The sequence below is a fragment of the Taudactylus pleione genome, unplaced genomic scaffold (assembly GCF_031769625.1).
Source record: "Taudactylus pleione unplaced genomic scaffold, aTauple2 ptg000541l, whole genome shotgun sequence".
NCBI classification, from domain to species: domain Eukaryota; kingdom Metazoa; phylum Chordata; class Amphibia; order Anura; family Myobatrachidae; genus Taudactylus; species Taudactylus pleione.
In genome coordinates, this window is record NW_028284943.1 from 1,862,659 (window position 1) to 1,883,881 (window position 21,223).

General features: G+C 44.3%; 1 protein-coding gene and 1 pseudogene across 1 annotated transcript in view; both read left to right on the forward strand.

Annotated features, from left to right (window-relative positions):
- Window positions 1-14,501, forward strand: part of LOC148500871 (BRCA1-associated RING domain protein 1-like) — a 70,746-nt pseudogene extending 56,245 nt beyond the window's left edge.
- A 543-nt stretch (window positions 14,502-15,044) lies between these two features.
- SYNC (syncoilin, intermediate filament protein) overlaps window positions 15,045-21,223 on the forward strand; it is a 40,112-nt gene continuing 33,933 nt past the window's right edge. Inside the window, exons 1-2 of the mRNA XM_088451214.1 lie at window positions 15,045-15,206; window positions 16,670-17,441. Of these exons, the coding sequence (XP_088307340.1) occupies window positions 15,163-15,206; window positions 16,670-17,441 (816 nt within the window). The 5' untranslated portion in view covers window positions 15,045-15,162. The remainder of the gene's footprint in view (window positions 15,207-16,669; window positions 17,442-21,223) is intronic.

Here is a 21,223-nt window from a genome sequence, read left to right on the forward strand (position 1 = left end):
ATGCAGACGGGCGATTGAGCGTACTGCGCATGCACAGGGGTGCCGAGAGGGGGGTGGGGGGGTAGAACGGTTACAAATTGCCTGGGCTTGCTGGTGGGGCCCGGCGTTGGCCTGAGTACAGCACCGCTCCCCCCCTCTTACATCACAGCAGCCCAGCACACGTTAAGAAGCAGCAACAGCAATCTCCTATGCCTGTGGGGGGAGCGATCAAGCTGATCACGCCTCCCACTGGTTATGTGCCGGGCTGAGGGGGCTCACTGCGGTGCGCTACAAAACTGTCTTTTTTTACCTAAGGAGGCGTGGTCACGCATCCCGCAATTAGGCCACACCTCCTTTTTACGGGGTCAGGCGTGGCTCTTGACGGGCCTGCACATGCATCGCAGTGCGCGAAGGCAACAATGCGATCACACTCTTCATCCCAAACCTCATGACTCTGAGCCCTTACAAGCTGAATGGATGATGAATACTAACATGACTCCACAAGATCTGAACATTTTTCTTTTTCAAAGTAGCGTTTGAACCACGATTCAAATATGTGCAGTAGACTGTTTTGTGACATCACTGTTAGTGTTATAGCTGTGGCATTTTTCACTTCATCATCTGTTGAGAACTTCTTTCTGCGCAGTTGTTTGTTGGGAATGCCCGGAAATCACAGGGCGTCGGGTCCAGGCTATATGGAGGGTGTTCCAGTGCTGTCCCATTAATTTTAGTCAGTGCTGCCAATGCAAAAGTAGCAACATGTGGTCGGGCAGGGGCATATTAAGAGAGGAGGGGGCCGGGGTTCATTGCCTGTCCGGGCCCCCTCCTCTCTAGCCAGCGGCGGGCAGTGCACTAACAAAGCCGTAGACTCTGGGCACTAGTCTGTGCCCAGAGTCTACTGCACATGCGCAGGTCTCTGGGAAATTGGCACGGCAGACATTTTCTCTGTCACTTCCCTACTGCGCATGTGCAAAACGCCGGGAAAATGGCTGCCACGGCCATTTTCCAGGGGTTTTGTATAGCGTTGCTACAGCCGATGCGGGACTTCGGAGAGTCCCGTGTAGATATGCCCCTGTGGTCTGGCATTGTCTTGGAGCAAAATCCACTTTTTCTTCATCAAATGTTGTCTTTTCTTCCTCTTGGCTCCACGCATATGGGTTTTCAGGACGTTTGCATAGTAGTCACCATTGTCGGTCCACGGGGAACCCAGTGCTGTAGAATCATACCGTGCGCATCAAAGTACAGCAGAAGCATGACTACACACAGAAGGAATCATGCAGAATTATTTTGGGTGGAGGCGAATTTGCGTGTTTCCATACACTGGACTGTTGTTTGGATTGCGTATCATAAAAAATGAATCCACGATTCATCACTTCACAATCGATGTCAGGAAATCGGGTATCCTCTCTGACATTCGAACTGTGTTCTTGCACGATTCAACTCGTCATTGCATCTGCTCTTCTATGAGATTTCTGGGTACCCACCTGGCACACACGCGATGCATTCTCAGTTCCTTTGTCACAATATGCTGAATCCATTCGAATAAGATGCCAAGTGAAGCCGAAAGTCAGCATACTGTTAACCTTCTGTCATGTTGCAACATCTCGCAGCTTTGGCAATGTTGACATCTGTAACTGCGGTGGATGGTCTCCCAGAACAAGCTTCATCGGTCACTTGCGTATTTCCCTCTTTCATCACCGAAATACTGCAGCACGGCTAATTGTTTCTCCCTTGAATACTTGTTATAGCACTTTGAGTTTCATTTCCGCTTTTTCCAAGTTTAACACCAAATGCAGTCACACATCTCTGACGTAATCTCACAGACACGTCTTCCTCATCCACCATTTATTTATTTTTTATTTATTAACAGTTTCTTATATAGTGCATCATATGCCGTAGTATTTCACAGTTGGAAACATTAATAGAACAAAACTGGGTAATAACAGACATAGAGGTAGGAAGGTATACAATAGAAAAGAGGGTGAAAAAGCACTGCCAGCACACACAAATTAACCAATATAATAGGGTAATACTAGTAATAATATATAAAACAGAATCTAAAAATATATCACAATACATTAATAAAACCAAAAATGTAAAATGCATTCACAGTTGTATATTCAACATATAGCAGGTATTCTACATAGAACTTACATGTTATGGAGCATACACACAGTCAGATTTGTCAGATTTCTCAGATCTGTCAGAAGAACGATTGAACGATTTTACCAAAGATTTGGTAAATCGATTGGAACGATTTTTGACTGCATTAAAATGAATGGAATCGTCCAAGTCTGACTGCAAATACATCAGATGTCAGATATCGTTATCTGACCATCGGGAACACGCATCGTTCATCGTTCAGGCATGTCAGATATGTCAGATTTTCCTTCAGATATGAATGATTGAACGATTTTTTAAATCGTTATCGTTCAGATCTAAAGAAAAATCTAACCATGTGTATGCACCATAAGTGTGTTACTGAAAAGCAACACTGAATAGATACAACAGTGTAAAAACCAGCTGTAAATAATGTTACCATATGGTTTCCTAAATGGCAACAGTGAACCTCCTAGTAATTCACTATATTGAAAATAAAAAGTATCCAATGAACTGAGAGTTCAGTTGTATGAGCCAATGTCTGCAAGGTGAACAATTGTGGCTGAAGTTCACTACTGACAGTACTAGCAGTAACGCAGATATGTAGTGATTTCTCACACAGAGAAAACTGGAGATTATCCAATAAGTATAGGCAGTATGTGTTATTCATACACAAATCAAATCACCAACTGTGAGATGGCAGATCAGTATACTGCAACAAGGACGTCTCTGGCACTTCAACTTCTTAACTAACAGAAAATAGCAGTCAAATGTATTCCATTATTTTTATTATTGTTTTCGTAGGAACACTATGATATGTAATCGTAATTCTAAGAATAATCTAAGTCTAATGACTACTATCATTTTTATATCCAAACAAGCAGGACAGAATCTGTATCTTGATTATTTTATAACATATATGTTTATAGGTAGTGAAGCACAAGCTGTCCACCATCATAATTATTGAGTGATTACTGACAGGTGTCTTACCTTACTAACATAATGATACTTATAGCCACTTGTGTAAACACTGCTTATTCTGCCTTTTGAGAAAGCCACTGGTCAAGGTGAAACGCGTTAAGGATAAGCGGTTCATATTACCTATTGCTCCTATCACTCATATAGAGCAAGACTGCATTTCCGGATTTACCACCTGCTAAACTGCAGATTCCCAATTAAGGATGTGCCACATTGCCAGGTAGTGACTATAACATTCAAGTGATCGGCTCAGTGCAATTACATACTGAACCAAGCCACCGGGCCGCGGCTAACACAGTTCTACCAGTGCAGCTACAGGGCGAACCATGCTGCTGGGTTTTGGTTATATCATCCAAGCCACCGTCACAGTGTACCAAACTGCACCAAGCATCCAGGCTGCAGTTTCACTAGCGCAGCTATCCACAGCAGGGCCAGTGGAGAGACAGAACATGAAGCTGACATATACAGCTACACCACAGTTGGCAGGAGCAGCATTCCCACTGCAGTGCCAGAGACGTACAGTACTTGTTGCAGTATACTGATCTGCCATCTCACGGTTGGAGGGCTGTATGATCCAGTCACACAGGAATGTTGGCCAAAGGTCAACATTCAAACCTCCATGACAAAACGTACAAAGATCTTCCATTCACTGTAACCAAACAAAGAAGACTACAGCGGTCCAACCGCAGGTTCAGACACAGCAATGTATGAGCTTCACAATAACCAGCATAGCATTGCCACATCTACCTATAAGACAGAAAAACAGAGGCAGTCTCATTACCTTTCAATCAGCCCTCGTACATAAATTGGCTACTGATAAGGCGGACATTGTAACCAGTGGCGTCCCTCCCCGTGGTGACACCTGGTGCGGACAGGACTGTAGTGTGGCAAAAAGGGTGTGTGGAATTGTGGGTAGTGGGCGTGGCTTCATGACCCGAATCCCCGTTTTAGTCACTCCGGGGGTCCCGGAGATGCGGACTGCCCCCAGGGACCAGTCTTTGTGCAGTCCCGGTTCCCTCACTGTGTCAGGAGCAGAATGCTGCACGTAATGCTACAGTGCAGCACCCAGCTACTGTAACTGAGGAGGAGACACCACTGATTGTAACATCATTAAGCTAGAAAGTAGTCTATGTACTGTAAAACCGTAGAGAATGCACTGATATTACTATACATCAGGGGTTCCCAAATGCAGTCCTTAAGGCACCCCAACAGTTCAGACATTAGAGATATCCATGGCTGAGCACAGGTGGTTAAATCAAATTGAGTGAGGTACTAATTAAGTCAACTGTGGTCAAGCATGGATAACCTTAAAACCTGGACTGTTAGGGTGCCTTGAGGACCGAGTTTGGGAAACTCTGGCTAAACTGTATGCTGTATTAGTGGAAATTAGCATGTGCATTCTTATGCTCTACTATGTGATAGGATGCCCTCCTTTACCATGCTTTATGGGATTTTGGTGTTTGTTGGCAGTAGCAACTTCACCACATTTACTATTGGCACCCCTTGGGCAAAACAGCCACTGTTTGCGAGTGCCATTGAACATCATTTTGGTGGCAAATGTGTAAGAGGGAAATTGTTCCCTCATAAGCCCCTGGAACTGATTACATGTCATTGGTAATGTGTAGCTGCTGCAGCACCTCCTTACTAGTTACCATGGTTTATTCCTCCCTGAGTACTTATTATGGATTAGCACTGCTGTGTACTTACCGATGCCCTGGGCATAACACAAGACACCCAGAGATGGACTAAGGGGTCTATTCATCATCACTTAGTTTATACAAAAGCAGGTGAAAATTACCTAAGTTTAAGGGCTATTCATTATAAGGAGATATCACCCATATCTCCTCCTTACCTTTCAGCCCTGATGTGGCTGATATATCTTCATATCACTATAAAAAGGCTAAACAATCCTTCTTCAATAATGGGATACTGATGTATGATGCACATTACTCCCTAACACATGACTTACTTGCCTATACAGTTGCCCCAGCCATTATTAAAGAGATTTATTAAATATAAGGACAACACAGCTCGTCCTTACTACTGGAATTCTTTTACATCTAGCAAAATTAAAGTATGAGGCCAGGGCCGCAACTAGAGGGGGTGGGGTGGGGGGGGATCTGGACCCAGCGCCAGTGTCCTCCAGCGCCAGTGTCGTCCAGCCCGGCGTCGCAGGGAGGCTCCAAGCCGGATGCCCGCTGAGATTTTATTACCAGCGTGCGCCCAGCTCCTTCCCTGCAGTACCGCGGTAGCCGGAGGCTGGAGTTGTTTCCTGAACTCCAGCTTCCAGCTCTCCCCACGGGCACTATGGGAGCGATGTCATGATGTCTCTCCCATAGTTCCGCGGAGCAGACGGGCAGACCAGACGGCAGCGGACGCAGGAGCTGGGTTTAAGGTAAGTATTCTTTTGGTTTTTTTTGTGTGTGTGTGTGACCGGACGCTTTTCGCCTAGGCCGTCCCTGGTCACGGGTTAGCGCTTTTGGATTCCCACTCACAGTCAGTGACTGCCTGTCACTGACTCCGCCCACTGCACCGTGGGTGTGTAACGATGCTGCCACCACCAAACTCTAGCATCGGCATTTGGAACTGCTTTTTACGTTACCCTCAGGCTCCTACCTCGGCACCTGGAACCACTTCTGCTGTTTATGCGTTTGACTAGCTGCGGCCACACCCCAATTGGTGTCGGCTGATTCCTCCTGATCCCTCGCAATGGACCAGGTCTGCACGGTAGCTTGGCAGAGGGCTTGAACTTGGAGACACGGAGCTCTTACCCAGAACAGCCAGAGAATGGAATAGTGTTTGGCACAATTCTGATGGTCGCAGGATTGAGATACAATTGACATCAGGCAAGATGTTTATTGCTCAAAGTCTTGAAGAAGACTCGTCCTTCCGGATGAAGGGGTACATCGCATACAAGAAATCTTATAAAGCAATTCTTCTCCTCAAAGAAGTTACAGGGTGGTACAATATTACTAGGGATGAAGCCTCTTTTTATGCCACTCAGGGCACAGTGCCACAGGGGGTAAGTCCACCCTGGGTTCCTTCTAGCCAATCATGCTAGCTCACAAAATACAAATTAACAACATATTACATTTCAAAGGAGTCACTCAATATCCTCCTTCCTAATCCACCACCCAAACTTTAAACACAAACTGATTTATCATACATTATACTGTTTCCTAAAATATTTATACAACATTTCACAGGAAATAGTAAATGACATTCATCCTTCCCAATGGAAGTATCAGTTTGCCATTCCCAACCTTAACACATTCAGTGACTTCCAAAAGGTTCTTAAAAACAAATTGTCTTTTCAAAGGAAGTTCTGTAACTGAAGTGTTTGGCTATATGACACTAGTCACACCTTTACACAGAGGCCCTGATTCAGAGCCGGACGCTCTGAAAGAGTGCTCGCTCTGAATCAGGGCGTCTTTTTTTTTTTTTTTATGGAGCGGCCTCCTGGCCGCTCGCATAGCTGTGGGTTTCCACCCACAGCTATAGCGAGTGGCCATGATGATGGTCATGATGGTCAAGACCATCACGACCATCGGGCTTGCGATGAGACCCTTGTGGTAGGATCTCGTGGCCGCAAGCCCCAGAGAGATTTCGGCTCTAACAGGTGTTCTCATGGGAACGCCTCCGTTTGGGCAGCCACCCCCCCCGGCCCGCCAACCAAAGGGGGTGAGCTGTCACTCAACATCGACAGCTCGCCCCCTTTGGTGCGAGACCCGGAGCGACGGAGTGCTTGTTGCTATCCGGGTCTCACGCATGTGCACGATGGAGCCAGCTCCATCATGCGCATGCGCTCTGGGCCACCATCGACCCGGTTGCGAGCGCTCAGCACTTGCGATCGGGTCTGAATCAGGCCCAGAGAACTTCCAGTCAAGCCTATTCATCAGAACTCCTGCTAAGGGAATGACAATTAGCATCTAGTTTCCTGCAGCCACAGAGGCTGGTCATGTTTTATACAAAAAGCGCATTTTCGCTACAAAACTTACATTTAAACCATATAGTGCATAGCCTATTAAATATATGTTGCTTCATGCACTAATGCATTGCAGATCAACTGCAGTGCATTACAGCAATACATATATACTTTAATACAGTTTATTATAAACCATGTGCAGTGTGCTTTTACACTGTCCTTTTAAAAATGGCGCAACAGCATGAGGGTTAATCCTCTCAATGCCTTGGCAGCCATTTTAATCTCGTGTGGTCGGCCTCCGGTGGGAATTGAACACATGACCTCATTGCTGTGAGGCAGTAACGCTAACCATTACACAGTCTGTGCTGCCCAGGAGCACTGCTGAAGGGGACATTACTATAGCGGCACTGCTGCAGGGGGCATTACTATGGGGGAATCACCAGGATGAGCACCAAATTACTGTTTTGCCCCGGGTGACAAAAATCATAGTTTTGGCCCTGATGAGGCATTAGTAAATATTTTGATCAAAACATTAAGCTTGCTGCCCTTGTCAAGGGTATTCAATTCTTGCTAGTTGTAAACTGACCTTATGTTTCACATGGTAAACGTGTTACGTGAGTCTGAGCAAAGTCTAGCATGTGCTGGAAGGAGGCCTGTGCATACTTCATCCCAAACATCATGACTCTAAACTCATACAAGCTGGATTGACAATGGATACTGACAGCGTTGTGGTCAGTGGAATCTGCCAATACCCTTTACTTAATTCAAAAGATGGCTCCTTGTCCACATAAATAGGTTTCTTGTAGTTAATGTAATAAAGCATTAATACTGGATAGGAATAGGTGTCAGACATTTTGAGATTAATTAATGTGACAGCTGTTTATGCAAAGCTGCTTTGATTATTCTTACTGGGGACTAATATAGGAGATGGTGTACATAGACTATGGTATGTCTAGATAACACCTAAATCCAGCATCTACTCTATATCCCTACATATCCGGAGAGCACTATAAGCCAGTTTCCTTATTCGCCTATATGATCACTGGTCTCTACACGGTAAAAGATAAGGAAGTTCTGCCTAGTTTACTACTAAGCAGCTCCTCCCACTGACTTCTTGCATAGAAGGAGATGTATCAAACCTTTGATAGAGATAAAGTGGAGAAGTTGCCCATAGCAACAAATCAGCTTCTCACATTTTATTTTTTATAACTTTGCTAGATAAATGATAGGTAGATGCTGATTGGTTGCAATGGACAACTTATCCACTTTACCTCAAAAGTTTGATACATCTCCCTTATACATACTTGCCGACATTCAGCTACCTCCTTAAGGGAGGGAGCTGAATGCCTGCATTCTCCGGGGGTGGCGTGGCCGGGCTATGATGCCATTTTTGGGGCCCCCTCTTCACAATGTAAAAAAATGCATTGTGAAGCAGGGGGCGGGGCCATGATGACGTGATTCATTGGCATTGTGAAGCAGGGGTCGGGAGCGGCACCCGATATTCGGGAGGCTCCCGACCAAATCGGGATGGTAGGCAAGTCTGCCCTTATAGTCTAAGTTTATGCATGGTAAATTGTGGTCAAGAGAGTCATTTGTCTGCTCACTCAGGAACTGTGATCCCTGTTCAGTTAGAATCCTACTTTACTAAATACTCCTAACAAAGCGACGTGTCAGGTTACTATGAAGATTCCTTGAACGGCGCTGTAACTTTGTGGCGCCTTACAAATAAACTATAGTTATCCCTGGGTGAGTGGTGTGGTTCTCCCTGTACCCCTTCTCTATTCTGGGAACGCTGTTACCTACCTTGGTCTAACTGACGGGACATTGGCCAAAATATCTATTACTCACACTTACACCCTCCTAGCTGAATTCTGTGATGATCCCTATGACCTTTACACCTCTGTCACTCCCTTTTAATGTGATTCATCGTGACATATCAAGCAGCATCACATCTCCACTTATTGCTTTATCGTATTAGCTCTGTAATCTTTGCTATTCTATTACTTCGGTGACCTCCATTGCCATTTATCTCGGGCAATACAATGCCGCCTCAACGGCAGAGAAACCCAGCTGTGGTCCCTCCATTAAGCTTCTTCAAACATACCTCACCTGCTACTACTTCCAAAAGTGACATTATGTTGGATACTGGAAACAAACGGCCTAATGCATCCGCTCTGACACAGGATCCCAAATCAGTGAGTCCCATTCCACAAGATAACCTGAGTGATGATGCTCCCCTTACCCTGGGCTCTATGAAGCAGCACTTGGCCCCTTTTAAAACGGATATCTCATCAGAGTTCAAACCTGTCAACAATCGGTCGATGATTTAGGTCATCGCATGGACCACCTTGAAAATAAACTTGAGGAGAGTGTTAAATCCTATAATGACCTCATCAATATACATGAGGAACTCCAGGCCGAGGTCACCACACTACAGAGCAAAGTGGGTGATTTAGAGGATCGATTGAGGCACAACAATATCAAAGTCCATGGTATTCCTGAATCAGTCTCCCAGTCCGATCTTACGCAATATGTCACCGATATCTTTATGAAACTGCTCCCCACAGCTTCTATCTCCGATCTCCTCCTGGATCGCATACACTGCCTACCTAAGGCCAGGGGCAGGATTCTCGAGGGACACATTGATACGCCTCCACTACTTTCATGTTAAAGAATCAATCCTCTGTGCGGCTAGATCTTCGGATACTTTCTCCCCGATATTGGGAGATGTTCAGATTTTCGGTGACCTTTCATCAGCTACACTTGCTCTTCGCAGATCCTTCCTCTCAGTTACTAGGGCTCTCCAGAAAGCTAACATCCCTTATTGCTGGGGATTCCCGACTAAGCTACTGATCAGATGAAATGGCTATACGACAGTGGTCTCCACTCTTGCTGATGGCGATCCGCTTCTGGTGTCCTGTAACATGGAGGACATTTTTTAAAAGATACCTGGTAGTCCCTGACTAGCCCAGGAATGGTCTACTGTGGGCTGTTCTTCTTGATATTTTACATAATGCATAATGTATGTTAGATACTTACTGACTCCCCTCATGGCCATGTGTTGTGTATCTTCACGAAGCTAAATTGTTGTTCACTAGAGTGTCCGTCTTTCAGTTTTCAATCTAATGCTACTCTCGCTGTTTATTATAGTGTTTATTAATAGATAATCGTATCCTATTGGTCAGTTCTGGGGAGTTCAGTGACTGTCCTTAGTCAATATCTGTTTAAGTTATGTTTCGCATTTTATATATGTCATTGTTTTAAGTGTATTGGTTATACACGATGTTCACATATTCTCTATTAGTTTGATTCGCGTACCCGCCATCTCAAAATGCGATTTTCATTGTTTAGTTGTAGCTAATCTCTACTCTCTATACTACTGGTGAGCACTCCAGACTGTTTGGATTATTGCATTGGCATCGCGGAATGGGCGGCTGGTGTGTGAATACTCCTTTTATATTTGTTATTCTATTGGAGTGATGAGGGTTTCCAATGCCTTCACATACCCATATGTGCTACCTTCGGAGGTGGCCACTTGTAGCCCTGCTCTGGGACTATTTTTCTCTTTCTTTAAGTCCTTCCTTTCTCTTCTTTACTATTCTTTTTTTCTTTCTTTCATTTGTTTCCACCCCTATTCCCTTTTTTCCTGGTAGTTCGATTGTGATTATGTACTATTTTCCATGTTATACCCTCCCCAATTCAGTCAGCACACATGGATTGCCTTTAATTTTAAAATATCTGTATGCTCTATTTTCTCATATATCTCTTGGATCCCTAATCGTTAATGTTTTATCTTTAAATGTGAAGGGCCTAAATTCCCCTAACAAAAGGAGACTAGCCTTACGCTATTTTTCTAAAGCTAGTGCACATATTGTTGCTTTGCAGGAAACGCACGTTCTCCGATCCCCCCAATTCTCTGACCGCAAATTCCCACAATGTTATATGTCAAATGGCCCTTGCAAAAAAGCTGGTGTTGCTATACTTTTGTCTGCTTCATGTGAGTTTACCTTAGATAGGCAGGTGATGGACCAGGAAGGTCAGTACCTCATTCTTGTTGGTAAATTAGAGGATACCCCTGTGACCTTAGCGACAGTATATGCTCCGAATTCGAAACAGATTACCTTCACCAGGCGATTTTGCAATGCCTTTCGTTCTTTCTGTAAAGGCTTACCTCTCATTCTGGGGGACTTTAATATGTTCCTTGACCCCAATATAGATAAGTCTATGCCCAAATCCACCCTCCGGGCCCGCCCTTTGCATGGCCACTCTCAGTCATTTAGACGCATTTTACTAGAGTATTATATTTGGAGGGCCAAGAATCCCTCAGTGAGAGATTTTACCTTCTTCTCCCATGTGCATCACTCATACTCGTGGATTGACCTAGCTCTCTCTGACAAGTGGACCCTACAACAAATTATGTGGTCTGCTCACTCGGCCCTTCATTTGCATTGGAATTTCAACTCCTCGAGAACTCCTCCTAGCCCATGGCATTTGGGTGATTATCTACTCTTAGGCCAGGATACAAGGCAATCTATTTCTCAGTCCCGGTCTATGTATCTCGAGACCAATTTAGTGGAAGATACGTTGGTGTTCACCTTCTGGTGTGCATTAAAACCGTTGTCCGAAGAACAGCTATCCAGACAGCAGCCCGACTTCGTTAGGCGGAGTTGGAATTACAACTAGCTGATCTAGAAACTAAACATAAAGCATCCCTGTCTAACAATAAACTTTACCGTCCCCTTCTTATAGTAAGGGAAGAATGGAATGTCTTGGCCTTGAAAGAAGTTGATAGGACCCTTTTCAAACTAAAACAGAAATTATATGTCCAGAGAGATAGGGTAGGTGGAATGCTTGCTAGGAAATTTAGAGGGAAACTAGCTAAAGAATGTTTTAGAATAACCACTAATTCAAGGGGTATAAAAATTTCAGACCCAGTGGGGATTGCCAATGCATTTGCCAAGTACTATTCCTAGCTATATAATCTGGCTAATGATTCCTCAGTCCCTCAGCCAACGGTAGATGGTATAGATAATTTTCTGCATAGCATTCATTTAACTTCTTTAGATATGGATGCTTTACAATCCCTTAATCGTCCATGGTCGGTAGAGGAAATAGTAGCAGTCATTGGCTTTCCTATGGACAAAGCTCCAGGCCCTGATGGTTAAAAAAAATAAATTCTATAAATGTTTTCAAGACTCTTTGGCCCCGATTTTAGCTCAAGTTTTTAATGAAGCCTCGTCTTGTGGTTCCTTTCCCAGAGAGATGTTAGAGGCTAGGATAGTGGCTTTCCCAAAACCTGGCAAAAACCTCAGCCTTCTGTCTAACTATCACCCTATAGCATTACTCAACACTGATGTAAAGATTTATGCTAAACTCATCGCAAATAGACTTAACCCTCTTCTTCCCTCCCTTATACATCGGGACCAGGTAGGCTTTGTGCAAGGGAGACAATCCCCTGATAATACCAGGAGAGTTATAGATATTATCGATGCCTTCTCCGCTTCGGATGATCCTCTTTTGTTATTGTTATTAGAGAAGGCATTTAATAGACTCCATTGGGGTACCTTCATGCTGTTCTCCTTAAATTCGGGATCAATGGTAGAGCATTGACCTCCATATTTGCACTGTACTCTAAGCCATCAGCTAGAGTCTTCATAAATGGTCTGCTATCTCCCGCTTTTCGGATAACTTATGGTACTCATCAAGGCTACCCCCTTTCCACTCTGTATTTACCTTGGCGATTGAGCCTCTAGCCAAATCTATTAGATCGAGATCCTCTATGCAAGGTCCTGTACTGTACGGGATAGTCCATAGTCTGTCTGTTTGCGGACGATGTCCTCCTATCCCTCACTGACCCTCTTTCCTCTCTACCTCATTTACACGCAGTTTTAGAGGAGTACTCTAAGGTATCTTACTATAAATTGAATTGTGCTAAAACCGAGGCCTTTCCCATCAACTTCCCCTGTAACTTCTACAATCCCTCTGAACTACGTACTCATACATATGGCAGGATAGAAGCTTTAAATACTTAGGGATTCAACTTTCCCCTAAACTCTCATCAATGATCTCCTGTAATTACCTTCGTCTCTTAAGTAAGATCTCTCTTATGTTATCTGATTGGATGATGCAAGAGGTCTCTTGGATGGGGCGTAAAGCTGCTTTAAAAATGGTCATATTACCTAAAATATTGTATTTATTTAAAACCATTTCCATTTTAGTTCCCAATTATCTATTAAATAAGTTCTATACCGTTTTTCTCAGATATATTTGGAGAGGCAAGAAACCTAGACTAGCCAGACGTACGATGTCACTTTTAAAATCTGATGGCGGTCTTGCGTTTTCGGATCTACACTATTACCAACTAGCGAGTCTACTATCTCAGCTCGGAGAGTGGTTTGCATTGGATAGTCCCAAGGCGTGGGTCCTCCTAGAACGTGGGCTGATATCCCCTTTTCCCTTGACAGACATTTTGCGGCTGTCATCCACTGTCAAGCTCTATTCGATTTCTCATTCTGATGATGATACAGGCCTCCCATAAGGCTTTTTTAGAATTTCTATCTCTTTCCGATGATGTATCTCTGCCCTTAACTGAGCTTTCATGGACAGGCTTGGCGCAATTGATCCCTGACCTGTCCTTTCATTCTTGGATAGTCCGGGGAATATCCTCTCTGAGCGAGGTCACATTGGAAGGCTCCTTGGTTCGTATTCCCAACTTCAGACACAGTATTCTTTGTCACATAAAGATTTTTACAAATTTGTTCAACTACGACATTGGTTGTGTAGTATTAAACAAAGCCCTCACAAGGTCTCTATACTGCCCCACTACATACGGGAAAAACTTTTTAAACCTGGTAAATCCCCAGACACCTGTAATATTTTCTTCTTTAAAGAAGTAGGAGGCTGACCTCGCTTCTTCTCTCTGATATGATGATTGGAAATGTGTGTTCCAGACTTGCTTCTGTTTGTCTAAATGTATCTCTCATAGTGAACATTTTTATAAACTCCTTCATCGTTTATATCGAACCCCGGCCCTTTTGCATACCATATGGCCCTCTAATTCTAATCTTTGTTGTGGCCATGTAGGGTCCCTCGTCCATATCTTTTTGTCCTGCCCTATGATCTCTACTCTATGAAGTCGGTTTTTGCTCTCATCTCCACAGTTATTCATATTCCCATTAACCCGTGCCTGGTTATAGCTATGATTCATGTATCTCGTGGGGCTATTACCCCTACTGGTAGTTATATAATGGGATATATTCTTATATCCACCAAACTATTATTAGCCTGCCACTGACGCACACCATATGTACCCACCATAGATGCTGTTGAGATGCGTATACAATCCCACTATGAGTTTGAAGTGGCTGGAGTTCCATAATCATCCTCCGCTTCCAATCCCCATATCCGCTAGTTTGGTTGGAGTGAATATTGGGTGTCCAAAAGCTTATAACGGTCCCTTTCTTTCTTATTTTTCTTCTTTTATTAGGTTTATGTATTTGTAAAAGCTGGAGAATGCTAAATTTGGATCTTGTTTTATTCTATAATGTATACAGATGGTTTATTTGATATCTTTTGTGTGTACCCCCTTACCCTACTTCCCTTCCCTTTTTTCTTCTGTATCACTTTTTTCTTCTATATCGTAAATAAAAATTAATATTGAAAAAAACAAATAAACTATAATAATATCTTTGATAGAGAGATGCAGATTACCTCAAAGTTATGTTCCCACTCTTGTTATCTTTGCCCTGCGGAATGGAAGGTTGGGCATTAGAGGGCTAAATTTAGACTATAAACTAGACACAATTTTTTTTTTCTTCAATTCCCTTTCTGTTAAAAAAGCACTGTTTATATCAAATAAGATTGCAGCTGGCAATCATACATATACTAGACACTTCACTGGCCTGACTGGGTGCAGCAAACAGACTTTATAGATTAGCCAATCCCAGTCTTGCTGGCAGTGTACAAATTAACTCCTGGCATACTATAGCTTTGCCAGGGAGAGAGCTGCAGTGTCATCTCAGGCGTGCCCAGCTAAGCACAAGGGCCCAAGTTCTGTTTGCTATATGTAGAGCATAAGTTGACAAGCTGCGAGTCTCGCCCACTCTGTGAAGGGGGGACATAACCCACAGCCTCTTGTAAACCATTTATTAATAACGGAACAGTCAGCATGTGCAGATAAGATGTCCAGTCCAGAGGAGGAAGGGGAGAACACTCAAGAAGGGAGGTAAGATTCCACATAAGATAGCAGCACAAGGGCAGTGAGGCAAGATACCACATGGAATAGCAATGCATGGGTGAGAGAGATGTAGATTTTCACATTCAGCAACAACATGAGATGGCACAAGCAGTCAGAGGTATGAATTCACATGAAGTAGCAGCACTCAGCTGAGGTGTGAGATTGCACATGGCATAGCAGCACAGGGAATAGGGGAGTTTAAAAATAAGTGAACTAAGGGAAATCTGAATAAATGGAGTAAAAAACTAAATGGATTAAATCATTGGAACAGATCCTTACACAGTTTGGGGATTCACTTTATGTTTTAGGGTCAAGGGAAAGTTCAAAGTAGCAGTGTGTACAAGAGAGTAGTTTATCCATAAAAAAAATACAGAAAAAGAAATGCTTAACCACCATAGTAGTAATGTGTGCAGCTACAAATAACCCTACATACATACATTATATATATATATATATATATATATATATATATATATATATATACACACACACATTATATATATATATATATATATATATATATATACACACACACACACATATACATTACATATATACATACACACACACATGATAACATACAAGTGTACTTCTAGTCTTGCAGCATCAAATGTAAAGGTGCTGTTCACCCTCAGGCGGTACATGGACGGGAGTCATAAAACATCTTACTACAGTATGGTGCCGACTGATGTCTGCTGTTGAGAGTTAACTAATACAAATACTTTAGTGTAATATATTTACTAAGAATATTGTATTTTTTAAACAATATTCTGTATAGATGGGAGAATAAAAAGTAAATACTGAACAAACTGTAGAGCACAGGTTCTCAAACTCGGTCCTCAGGACCCCACACAGTGCATGTTTTCCAGGTCTCTTCACAGAATCAAAAGTGAAATAATTATAACCACCTGTGGATCTTTTAAAATATGTCAGACAGTAATGACTACACCTGTGCACCTGTTTACTGACCTGGAAAACGTGACACGTGTCGGGTCCTGAGGACCAAGTTTGAGAACCTCTGCTCTAGAGGATCATTTGTGAACAGTGCCATGTTTGCATCATACTACTACCTTGATATAAACATATTTAACTATAAAAACAGAAATACCTAGTGGTCCTCCAAGTATTTTTATTTTTGACCCTCACCATTCATTGTGGGTGTCTCTAGACTATTTTAGGTATAGCATAGTAGGAAAATAAAACGGTTAAAACGTTTCTATAATGCAATTAATGTCACTTAAATGTTGCACTGTTTAGCGCAATACAATGAAATTTTTTCTCTATTATCACATCACTCATCATAGCAGGAAGGCTGCATATAATTCTTGTAAGTGGATGAGCTTGCTGTAGTTACACATTCAGCGCAATACTTAGCATGCACTTGAATCTTGTATATTACTATATCCAGTAAAGTATCAGAGATTAAAATTTGTTCTCTTTTTCTCTTCTAGGGCACTTCCAGAGTCCAGTTCCTCTTCACCAGGAACTGGAGAACTTTTGTCCCTAGAAGACATAGGAGTAAGGTTCCAGTTTTGTATTGCTGCTGTGGAAGACTTGGAAAGGGAACGGGATGAGCTCATACATGAATTGGCCTTGCTGCGGGAGCCTTCTTTGGAAGCTGTACAGCAGGCACATGAAGAAATAATACAGGCATATGGACAGAGGACTCGTGCAGAATTAGAGAGAGACTCTCTGAGGGAAGAGATACGGGTAATACGCCGTAGGTTATTCCAGGTAACAAAGGAATGTGTAGCATGTCAATACCAACTTGAAAATCGTCGCCAGGAGTTAGCGCAGAAAACAACAGAGCAGGAAGAGCTAGGGGCTCTTGCAAACAGATTGACCAAAGAGCTTACGCAACTCCAGGCTACCTTTACGCAGCAGCGAGATGGAGAAGAACAGCGCCTTAGAGCTCCACAAAGCAGACGGGTCTCACGTGAACTGAAAGAAAGAAGACGGCTTTCAGCAGAGCTTCAGAGCCAGACTGATGAACAACACAAGACTCTGCAAGATCATTATGAACCCAGACTGCTGCAACTGTTGGAGCGTAATGAAACTTTGACTCAAGCTCTACAAAAAGCAAAAGAGGAGTTACTCAAGCTGAGAGAGGAAAGCAGGCCCCTGGAAAGAGAAGCCAACCAACTTCAAGTGCAGAAATGTAGCCTACAAGAGCAAATGATTCTCATGAAGAGGGAGAGAGGCCAGAAAGTGATGCTTCATAGGGTATGAATTTAAGTGGCAAATTGCGGGAAGGTATTGGGCAAAATAGGGATGGCCGATGCTCCAGACTGAATCTGGAATTAGAATGGAGCAAGGCCCCTGAGTATAGCTTAACAGTTAAAATCAAAGGTCAAATAGTTATATTCAATAAACATTTGTTAGTGAATTAAATCAAATATACTACAGAACTTACAATATACACTATGGATTAGATGTACTAAAGCATCTAAAAATGAAAAGTAGAGGGGTTGCCCATAGCATAACAGATTCTAGAGGGTTGCCATAACAGATTCTATGATATGATTTCTCTATTGCATTCTAAAAAATGATAGACAGCACCACCACTTTTCATTTATAAAACCTTTAGTAAATCTACCCCTATATCTGTAAAAACAGTTTAATAATAGCTGGTTTTAGCTTGTGAAAAATAATCTCCCTAGCTACAACAGAGGTTGGCAGTTTAACCTGGAGCTAAAAGTTTGTCTAACCAGAGCAGTGTGCAGTGCTTTAGCTCACCAGGGGCGGAATGCATCCCGCTACCATTCGCATGTATGCCGATGTTAATTACGCCAGTATGCATGTAGAAAATCACAAAGGAAAGCTCTCTTCGAAACAGCTGTCCTTTGCGAATGAGGGACTTCCGGGTCTATGACCCAGGAATCCCTCTTGCGTCCTTCTGCGCAGATGGACGTGCTTGCCGCGTGGAGGGGGGCACGCCGGGAGGGTTCCGATTGGATCCCTCCCAGTGGGGCTTTGTGAATAGAAGCCCACAGGCTTCTATTGGGCCACTGCATCAAAGCCCCGGAATGTCACATTCAGAGTCTTGATGCATATGAAAAATGCGGTCAGACCCCCGAAAACTGCATTTTCGGGAGTTTGACCGCATTTCTGAGGTTAAGAACCAAATGATGAGCTATAAACATGCACCCAGTAACTATGCATGTATTGGTTGAACTTAAAGGAGATGTACTAAGCCTTGGAGAGTGATAAAGTAGAGAGATATAAAGTACCAACCAATCAGCTCCTGTCAGTTTACAGGCTGTGTTCGAAAAATGTCAGTTAGGAGCTGATTGGTTGATACTTTATCACTCTCCAAGGCTTAGTACATCTCTCCCTAAGTGAGCAGAAGTGGAACTAAGCAAAAACATTTTGGGTAGTATATGGTGAATTGGACTTTTGCCAATCCATCATTTTTTTTTAAGAGCATCTACATGATAGTCAGGAAATCATGTATTGCTAGGTTACTGGATGCAGCCATTCCAATTATGTATAAACATATCTGTTATTTTTGAAGCATATTCCATTTAAATTAGACAAAGAAAGTACTGTATTTCCATTATTACAAAATGCCCTTTGGCTTGGGTACAGCCAATGTCACTTTGAAGGCAGTTACATTTGAGACTAGATATGACGCAAAACAATATATAAAAGGTTATGCGATCCGTCATTTGGGAAGTTGTCATGCAAAGTTGTGAAAAAGAAGAATAACAAAATGTAAATAGCCAGCGCTGTGTGAGGTGGGGCACAGCATGCAATGAATATACAATTTCCTCTCTGCTCACCTGATTATGCTTGGGGGTTGGTGTGCGCAGTGGAGCTGTTTTGGTCATTTAGATCCACTTTAATAAAGATTGTAAATCTCAATAAATTATCACAGTGGAATTGAAATACTAGACAGAAGGCCTGATCCTAAGTCGCACACAATGTAGTTGCTCACGTAGCTGGGTGATTTTCTGCATCTGTGTATGCGAGAAGATTCCTGATAACCTACAAGGTGCATGTTCTACGGAGTGTATGCACAACAGGGGGTTTTGCAATCGATTCAGACAATGGGCGGAATGTGCTAAAGGGGAAAATGCAGTAAAACCCTCGAAAATGCAGTTTTCGGGTGGTTGTGCAGCATTTTCCAGATGTACTAAACACCAGAATGTGATGCATCCCGATGCTTTGCCTTAGTGGGTAACGCCATCTTCAGGTGGCTTTACCCAATAGAAGCCTATGGGCTTCTTATTGGGACGCTCCCCCAGATAGGGATCAAATCAGATCCCTCACATCACCCACTGTGGCCCGCATCCTTCTGCGCATGCGCAGAAGGACGCCAAAGTTAAACCCTGGAGTTAAACCCGGAAGTCCCTCTAGCCAGGGGCATCGCAAAGGACAGCTCTCATCGGGAGAGCATTTCTAGGTACATACCACGGCAATCAACCACTGAAGAGATGCAGGATGTACTGCATCGCGCATGCGATGCTTAATACATCCCGCCCAGTATCAGAAATGTTGTGAAAAAGTGATGGACATTCCTGACCTTTGACTACTAGTGCATGCAAAAATGGTCCATTCATTGGGTGTATTATGGGAGCGTCACAGGCGTGTCAATGCAAGCGGCTATATTCACAGACACAGACATAGGAGGCCATGGTCAGACAGAGAAACTGCACCTGCCATAGGGCTGGTGCAAGTTTCGTTGGGAAGCAATCGGGATGCCTAAATACCAGCAGCCGGCTTCCCGACTGTCATATCCCGGCAAGGGTGAAATGCCGGGCGTCTAGAAGTAGACGCCCGCATTTCCCCGACGCCGGGAGACCGGCGCCCGGCATCCCAATCGTAGCGATGCCGGGCGCCTCGAACGGACATCCGCGGGGGCGGAGGGTTAGGTTTAGGGCTCCCGGGGGGGACTTAGGGTTAGGCACCCCCCCGGGAGGGTTAGGGTTAGGCTAGGGGGAGGGAGGGTTAGGGTTAGGCATCCCCCCGGGGGGGACTTAGGGTTAGGCACCCCTCCGGGGGGGACTTAGGGTTAGGCACCCTCCCGGGGGGGACTTAGGGTTAGGCACCCTCCCGGGGGGGACTTAGGGTTAGGCACCCCCCCGGGGGGGGACTTAGGGTTAGGCACCCCCCCGGGGGGGACTTAGGGTTAGGCACCCCCCCGGGGGGGACTTAGGGTTAGGCACCCTCCCGGGGGGGACTTAGGGTTAGGCACCCTCCCGGGGGGGACTTAGGGTTAGGCACCCTCCCGGGGGGGACTTAGGGTTAGGCACCCCCCCGGGTTAGACTTAGGGTTAGGCAGCGGGGAAGGGGGTGGTTAGGGTTAGGCACTTGGGGGGGAAGTTAGGGTTAGGCACCCCTAAGGAGGGTTAGGGGGGTTAGGTTAGTAGATACTCACCTATCCACGATCGGGATTTCCAGCGCTGTCGGGCTTCCGCTGCTCGGAACTCTGCTGATGTCGGCCTGCCGCTGACGGGAATCATACCCATTCCGTTTCGATAGTGCTACTGATGGTGGTGTATCTGAATGCGCCAATCAGCGTGCACAGATGCAGAAGGTGGGAGTCTCAGTCCTTGCAATTCAGCCACATGGATGTACATAAGAGAAGAAGTTTGTAGCAGCATTTGCATAAACTCACAGATGGGTGACCGTGAATAGAAGTTGCTGTGAGCGACTCAGAATCAGGCCCATACTGTGCATGTTACAACCAGGGCCGGATTATAAGGGGGGGGGCGACAGGGGCGGTCGTCCCGGGGTCCCCACACCTAAGGGGCCCACACACAGCAGCAGCTGCACAAGAGCAGTCACCGTTATTAAGCCCCGCCCACCGTGCGGCAAAATGCCGCGATTCGCAGGTCAATCGGCTGGGGGCGGAGCAAGTATGATGTAATTCCATTACAATTGTGTCATTTGGCTCCGCCCTTTTCCGATTGACCCGCGAATCGCGGCCAAATCTGCGAGGGGGGTGGAGCTTAATAATATGGTGCCTTCCTGCCAAGTCCCCTCCTCATCCACAATATGCA